The sequence below is a fragment of the Wolffia australiana genome, chromosome 6, assembly GCF_029677425.1.
Source record: "Wolffia australiana isolate 7733 chromosome 6, ASM2967742v1".
Classification (NCBI taxonomy): domain Eukaryota; kingdom Viridiplantae; phylum Streptophyta; class Magnoliopsida; order Alismatales; family Araceae; genus Wolffia; species Wolffia australiana.
In genome coordinates, this window is record NC_135840.1 from 18,020,414 (window position 1) to 18,028,532 (window position 8,119).

At 35.2% G+C, this 8,119-nt stretch overlaps 2 protein-coding genes across 4 annotated transcripts; both read right to left on the reverse strand.

Annotated features, from left to right (window-relative positions):
- Positions 1 to 2,934: 2,934 nt before the first annotated feature.
- Positions 2,935 to 7,367, reverse strand: LOC144704893 (protein RICE SALT SENSITIVE 3-like). Of its 3 annotated transcripts, none has more exons than XM_078577473.1 (8): positions 7,323 to 7,367; positions 7,105 to 7,224; positions 5,536 to 5,656; positions 5,144 to 5,185; positions 5,000 to 5,056; positions 3,340 to 3,727; positions 3,194 to 3,242; positions 2,935 to 3,081 (listed from the first exon to the last, which is right to left on the reverse strand). In XM_078577473.1, the coding sequence occupies exons 2-7, from the start codon at positions 7,221 to 7,223 to the stop codon at positions 3,208 to 3,210; spliced, it is 762 nt and encodes a 253-aa protein (XP_078433599.1). In that variant the 5' UTR covers position 7,224; positions 7,323 to 7,367; the 3' UTR covers positions 2,935 to 3,081; positions 3,194 to 3,207. The 3 variants fall into 3 exon arrangements, with proteins under 3 accessions (XP_078433599.1, XP_078433598.1, XP_078433597.1); XM_078577472.1 differs by having other exon boundaries at positions 2,935 to 3,090; XM_078577471.1 differs by having other exon boundaries at positions 2,935 to 3,090; positions 3,188 to 3,242.
- LOC144704894 (protein RICE SALT SENSITIVE 3-like) lies at positions 7,319 to 7,806 on the reverse strand. The gene is made up of 2 exons (XM_078577474.1): positions 7,472 to 7,806; positions 7,319 to 7,380 (listed from the first exon to the last, which is right to left on the reverse strand). Exons 1-2 carry the CDS (start codon positions 7,668 to 7,670, stop codon positions 7,319 to 7,321), a joined length of 261 nt encoding a protein of 86 aa, XP_078433600.1. The 5' UTR covers positions 7,671 to 7,806.
- Between the last annotated feature and the right edge of the window lie 313 nt (positions 7,807 to 8,119).

Here is an 8,119-nt window from a genome sequence, read left to right on the forward strand (position 1 = left end):
AAATATTGATATGTTCTTGAATAATACGTTTCTAAACATAAACTGATTGATTTATCATTGAAACTTCATTTAAATGTTCATACAACTCAATAGCATCAGAAAGTTAATAAAAAACCACAAAAACTTAATAAATTGGGAGGAAGCTTCCACACTGCTATGAAAATAATTTTCAAAACAAATACATTTATATTTTAAAAGTTATGAATAACATATTTAATATCTAACATTCTATAGTAGACGCACTAATCAAGGACAATTACATACAAAAAAAATTATACACATACATCACATAAATAAATTGATACTGTTGTCACTTAAAATAAATAATTTTAAGTTTTTTTGGATCACATTTAGTTATGTTGTTAACATATCTAAAATAATATTACGATAATGGATGATAACCTAATCAAGTAAACTTTAATTTATTATGGTTTGTATGAAAGCCATGAAGAAGTGGATTCAATGTGCTATTATATGCTGGAATTTGATGATTTATTTTTAAGTATTTATTAAAAAATGAGTATGACTCTTGAAAAAAATTATATCAATCTGTAACTTATACTAAGTTTTTCTTTGAGGTAAGAGTTGTCTTTAAAAGGATTGGATCTTTTAAGGTGAATAATATATTCATAGAGATCATAAAAGATGAATAGCTACTGAAAAGATGTATGAATAATCTTACACTGGTATGAAGAATTCTGATGTGAGAGATAAAATATAGTTCAATATTTATACTTAAAAGAATAAAAGTTCAAATTTTAAGTAAGATGTATAGGATAGTATCTAAGATTATTTATCTTAGTTAAAATTATATCATGGTGTCAATCAAATGAGGATATTTTATGTCAAAACGAATATTAACATTATGAGTCGTATTTTATATAAAACTAATGGAAAGAATGATCTAGTTACATCCTCACACTAGCAACTCTATGCATCGGTGGTAAGTGTTAATCCATAAAGTTTGTGATTTAAGTTGGATGTAATCAACTATGATGGGTTCCATTTTCATTAATTCCCAAAAAGTCTTTATGTTCTCAATTTTGAATATCTTGTGTGGCTTCTCTTGGTTGGTACATCGGTCTATCCTTCCACCAAGAAGCATAACATAATTTTTACAATTGGAAGGACATTATAGTATGTATGATTTATTTAGATTGGTTTTATTATAGTATTCATGGAATTATATCTCATGTATTTATTTTGAATGATTTTTTTAATTTGAATCTGAATTTAATATTTTTATATGCAATAAAAACAATACACTCTAACATTTTTTTCAACTGATACTTGATGTTATATTTTTGTTTTATGGCACCAATTTTTGTGTGTTTTTAAGATAAAGTTTGGGTTATGAGTATAGATTGACACATGAGAGAAAAATTAGGGACATAAATGTTACAACTAAGTGCATGTATCATGTCCATTGATTATGTTGTAATCAGAAAATTCAAACACCAAAATATAGATGGCAAATTAAGGAAAACTAAACACATTATCACTTGATGCCTTATATCATTCATATTCAACATCAGTTGATTTATGAGATGAGGGGATATGACTCCTGGGAGGAGCGATTATAGTGTTAGTTATCATCCCTATAAATTTAATGGGTACTATTCAAAGCCACATATCTGTAGATTTTTTTACCATTATCAATAAGTTCTTGAATATTCACAGATATTTGGAGAAGACATAATGTTTCATACTCACTTTTTTATGCTTTCAGCTATTTCCATTTTTTTGTCTTTAATAACAACTGTGTTGAATCAACCAATCATTATAAGCTGAAAATTAAGATGTTGGTTATTCTATCTTATGTTGTTTTCAACTAATTCTTCTAGCAACATGAATCATATTTTTTCTACGTTTGATAGATTAATTCAATGCATTATTATGATTGACACTTTTTAAAAGCCAAAAAAATCTAAACATACCTGAATACTAAATATAGAAATCTAAAAATATATACATAGTAATTATATGAATATAAATATAAAAATATGCTAATGTATATAGAATAGTATATAAATATTAAAATATATACACATTAATTATATGAATATAAATATAGAAATATGCTAATGTATATATAAAAGTACATAAATCTAAAGATATATACATACTAATATATGAATATAAATATAAAAATATGCTAATGTATATATAAAAGTATATAAATCCAAAAATATATCATTTAATCCCGCCCCGTATGTTGTACATCATTGTTATTAAAATGAATTTCATTTAATTTTAGAAATAAATATGCCTATGGTGACAGTTTTAAGAGATAGATCATCATGATCTTCTTTATAATTTTTCATTTATCCATATTTTAGGAAATTTCATTAAACTTATTTTCCCTTTCTTGATGTCTACAATGGAGTCATTAACTCAAGACTTTACCCATCTATTTGAGGAATTACGTCTCAATATATGTATAGAAATTTATAAGCTCTATTTAATCTTCAAATATTTCCTGTTTCTAAAAAACATTTTCTCAGTGAACCCAATAAATTGTGTATAATTGATGAATATAATACAACATAAAATCTATTGTGATTTGGTGATACATCAGAATATTTACTTTTAATGGAAAGATCCCTTGTAATCAAGGAGAAAATTTTGGAATATAACAGTTATGTTTTCTAGTTTGTATCTGGTTCCCTAGCTGAGTTTCAGAGTGGTGTGAAGTAATCCACCATAAGACTTATGAGGCTCGATGGGCTTGTTTGCAATAGCACTTACCCCTTTCCGTAAGACTTACTTGATTGTGTGAAATGGGAGATCTGAACCTTTGTGGACAACCCAAGAGGCTGATGCATTGGACCATTATTTATGTACAACTTTGGCAGTAAATGAAAGGATAGCTTATAGAACATGAATTATAAGTGCACCGAACCATATAAATACGACTTTTCATATAGGACAAGATGTAGATGGATTTTAATAACTTGAAAAGTTCCTAACAAAATACAAATTGACCATATGGACTTATTTCAACCATCTCAGTCACAAAAATAACATCTTGAAGGACCCAAAACTCTGTAGCTGTCATCTTTTGTGGAGGTTCTCGACCACCTGGATACCCTTTCAAAATGTAACAAAGAATAAGAGATACTGAATTTGAATAAAATATAAATAACATTGAAAGTCAGACTTCCATCATGAGTCAAGGTCAAAGTACCAGAACCTATCATCTCCCACCTAGTCCCTGTGCTCCACGCAATGATCATCAATCTCTACATGATCACACCCATTTATGATTTAGATTTGTCGACTCTATGCATGTGAACCAAATGGTCTCCTGTTTATTTTAAAAAAACTTTATATATTTACCTCCAAGACTAACCCGATGATGTGATCCTGCAGCTGTCACTGTCTTGTTACCCATGGGAGCATCAGCAGTGCTACCAAAGAGGAGCTCAGCATCATCAGCCCTTGTTGTGAGGGCATTGAAGAATGAGAGGCCTGCTGGCCATTTGATGTCTGGATCCTCCAGATGGCAGCCATCCGGTATGCCCACGTGGAATGCATGGTGAATGGTTCTATTGGACCAGTTGTATACAGGTGGGGCAGCGAGGGCGGTGGGAGCGGCGGGGACAGTGGCAGCAGCCAAAGAGGATGAGGGAGAGGAGAAAATATTGGAGAAGTGGAAGCCAGATTGGTAGCTTAGAGACTCAAAGATATGTCTCATCCTCAGGACGAAATGTAGATCTTCTGGTATCTAGAAGTTAAAGGCATGGTTATTATTCTAAGGAATGATAATTATGATTGAAAATTATTTGTTTTCATATTTTTGAGTCAGAAAGAGCTTAAATACATAGATCAATGATAGGAAAGTATATTCCTTGCATTGTTTTTTTAATAGATATTTTCTAGTTAGTATATTTGGTAGAGTATATGTATAACTTAAGTAGCTTATTTTATCAGAAGATAGAGACTGAGAGAAAAATAATAAGAAATAATTTCCTGATGAATATGGCTCTCTTACTTTTGAGGCAGTAAGAGATTAAATGTAAGCATCATCATGACAAAGGTAAATGCTTGAATGAATGGGATTTTTAGATAGAAGATCTGAATGAATGTAGCTATAATTTCAATACATTGTTTATCAGAGTACGGTTGGTGAGAGACGAAATAATAAGAAATAGATAAAGTCTCAATTATCAGAAATATCATTCAGGTGAAGACTGTTTCACTGCTTCGAACCACAAAATACTAGATATAAAGATCTTCGAGAGAAGAGTAGATTACTAGATAGAGGATCGGCACGATTTTCGGAAAGAATGGATGATTACTAGACAAGGGTTCAGTACATTTTCTGAATGAATGCAGGTATAATTTCAATTTTTTTTTATCAGAGGATGTAGGGTGTCAGAGAAAATAACCAGAAAAAGACACGGAGGGTCTAAGCCTCATGTGTGAAAAATAGGCCATGAGGAATAGTTGTAAGAGATAAACACAAAAAGGAAAGAGCTAAACGGTGAGAGGAAGAGACAGCCAATGAAAGGGAATTGACATAATAGAAAACCGAGTGAAAGACACAGACACAAATGTAGAGAAATACACAGAGAGAGAGAGGGAGACAGAAGAAGAGAGAGATGGGGGAGGGATAATGGGAGAGAGAAATAAAGGGAGAAGGGGAGAGAGAGAGAGAGAGAGAGAGAGAGAGAAGAGGGAGAAGGAGAACGAGAGAGAGAGAGAGTGAGAGAGAAGAGGGAGAAGGAGAGATAGAGAGAGGTAGAGAAGGAGAGAGGGGGGAGGGAGAATGGGAGAAGGAAAGAAAGGGAGAATAAGAGAGAGAGTGAGAGGGAGAAGGAGAGAAAGAGAAAGAGGGAGAGAGGAAGACGGAGAAGGAGAGAAAGAAGGAGAGAGGGAGAAGGAGAGAAAGAAAGAGAGAGGGAGAGGGAGAGAAAGAGAGACAGAGAGGGAGAAAGGAGAGAAAAGGAGAGAAAAGGATAGAGAAGGAGAGAGAAGGAGAGGGAGAGACACATACAATCTTGCAGGAGCCGAGCTGGAGGAGGCCATGGCCGGCATGGATGACAGCAATAGTCTGGGAAAAGAGCAGAAGGATGCATTAGCTAAACAACAAGCCCACGAAACGACAAATAGATAAACTGACGAGCGTCCTCTTATTTACTTGGATTCCAGATCCAAACTGATCCGTCCACTCCGGGGGAAGCTGCAGATTAAAGACAGACATCATGACAAGTTGAGAGAGAAAGCGCGAGATAAGAAGATAAGGTCATCTCTGCCGCGTCTGAAACAGCAGATAAATGAAGAAGCTTTTGCTCTGCTTCCTGGCGAGAATTACACCGTGTTATCACTCACTACAAACGACGTTACACCGATCAAGAAGTAATACAGAAACTATTACGTTCTTATCTGTGTTATGTTGTTATACTGTATCGTTTTTTGCTGTAGCCTGAGATTCTCTCTCTCTAAGTTGACTCTCGTTTCACCCTCGCTTTAAACGATTCGTTAAGACTAGAGAGAGAATGATATATGTGTAGAAGAGAGATAGAGACGTACGGCGTCGAAGGAACTCTGCCAGAAGTTGGCTACGTTCGGCTCGCACTCCGATGAAGGAGAAGACGTTGCCTGCTTGAAAATCCACTTGTGGCATTTATCCGACGCGACTTTCCCCATCAAGCTGTCCGCATGAGGCATCACATCACATCAAATCACACCATGAAACGTCAATCAAAAAATGGTGATCAACAAGTTGCATGATAAACTGCTTTTACGGTCGTTTCTGTGATTTTTTTCTGTCGAATAATTGAAAACTCGACATGACTAAGTTCACCCAGAAAATAATAAAGTAAGAGGTCATCCAGAAAATAATAAACCTTCTAGAAAGCTGGCTGTAGAAAATTGCAGAAAATCTTTTTTTGATATGTTACCATGAAACGACTGCGACTCTGATAGATATGCAAAGAGACAGTTTAAGCATATTTCATTCTATTTGATGATAAGGGAATTTTGTAAAAGGACTTGGATAACATTGGATGCGATTTATGGACTTCAAACTTACCACGATACGAGTCATTTGGAATTAGATAATAATAAGAATAGAGATATGTCTAGTTCGACTCTTATCATCGTGAAAATGAGGAATGTGAACCTCTAAGAAACTCTGGAAATCAAATTATTGAAGTTTACTCTAAGCATCAGATTTGTGTTGATAGCATAACTCACGTGTCTTCCAATTTTATGGTGATCGACCAGCGAGAATCTACAACTACATAGACTAATGTTTTGCAATTGGAGCGTTTGTAATGCTTTCTCTCATTTCATGATAGGAAGGTACAAGGTATTGATATCCGCTACCATTAGATAAGAGAAAAAAAACAGGTAAAAAACAAAGAACAAGGTGTAATGCTTATAATTATTTCACTCGTTTCATTATAAAAATGCGCAATGTCACCTGATTGAAGCTACCCTTAGATAAGAGAAAAAAAGCAGGAAAGAAAACATAGACCAATGTGTAATGCTTATGACGATTTCACTTGTTTCAATTTAGAAAGGCCCAACGTCGCTTGATTTTTCCTATCATTAGATAAGAATAAAAAGCAGGAAAAAAGCATCGAGAGAGTTGTAATAACTATAATGCTTTCACTCGTTTCATGGTAGAAAGGTTTAATTTCGCTTGATTGAAGCTAACCATAGATAAGAATAAAAGCCAGGCGAAAAAAACATAGAGAGCGGTGTAATGCTTATAACGCCTTCCCTCATTTCATGATAGAAAGATGAATAATCGCTTGATTTTCGCTACCAGTTGATAAGAATAGAAAGAAGGAAAAAAAATTGAGAAAAGTGTAATGCATATAATGCGTTCCCTCGTTTTAGGGACCACGAGATAAGAATAAAAAACATGAGAAACAAATAGAGAGATGATAGAAAGGCGAATAATCGCTTGATTAAAGGGACTGGGTAAGAACAAAAATCAGGAAAAAACATAGACATAGGTGTAATTCTTGTAATGCCTTCGCTCTTTAATGATAGAAAGGACAATTGTACCATGATTTTAGGGACTTATAGATGAACATAAATAACTGGAAAAAATATAGACAGAGAGAAAGGTGTACCCAGTGCACTCACCCTTCTCCGTAGTTGTAAAGCTGAATGGACATTTTGCTGAAGGCCTTTCTTACTGGGTCTTCGGCTCCATCAACCTCTGCAGCTCTTGTTCGGCAGAATCCATCTTCCCACATCAGCATCCTTCTCAACATCAAAATAGTCAAGAGAGAGTGGGAGATAACCAAACTGGCAGCAATACCTCGAGAATAGCAAATTCAAGAGAGAGAAATACAACTCACAGGTTGCAATTTTCGTCTCCAACCTTGCATCCATTTCCACCTCTGCTCCTTCTGCACGAGTTGAAGTCAAGCCGGATGAACAACTACTGATTTGTGTATGAGTAAGAAAGAGAAAGAGAGAGAGAGAGAGAGAGAGAGAGAGAGAGAGAGAGAGAGAGAGAGAGAGAGAGAGAGGTACGTCCAGTCGGAGTTGTTGCATACGTTCCTGAGAGCTTCGTGAAGAGCGACCATTCCCATTGCCTCTTTTCTCCTCCCGCCTTCATCCATCCCTTGCAACTCCACTGAACCTCCTCCCATGATCAACTCCTTTTCTTCTGCTCGTCTGCCTGCCCCCCACTCTCTCTCCATCTAACGTCTCTCCTCTCCCCTCAGGCTAAGTTCTCTCTCTCTCCTCTCTCTCCGCTCTCTCTCACCTCGCTCTCTCTCTATCTCTCTTTTTCTCTCTCTTTCTCCGTCCCTCTCTCTCTCGCTGTGTCCCTCTCATTCTCTCTCTACCTATCTATTTGTCTCTCTCTATGTGTCTCTCTCTATCTATCTCTATGTCTCTCTTTCTCTCTCTGTGTGTCTCTCTCTATCTATCTCTATGTCTCTCTCCTCTCTATCTATCTCTATGTCTCTCTTTCTCTCTCTGTGTGTCTCTCTCTATCTATCTCTATGTCTCTCTCTCTACCTATCTCTACGTCTCTCTCTCTCTATATCTTTATGTCTCTCTTTTTCTATCTATCTATATGTCTCTCTCTCAGAGTATCTATCTCTCTCTGTCTCTCTTTTTCTATCTATCTATATGTCTCTCTCTC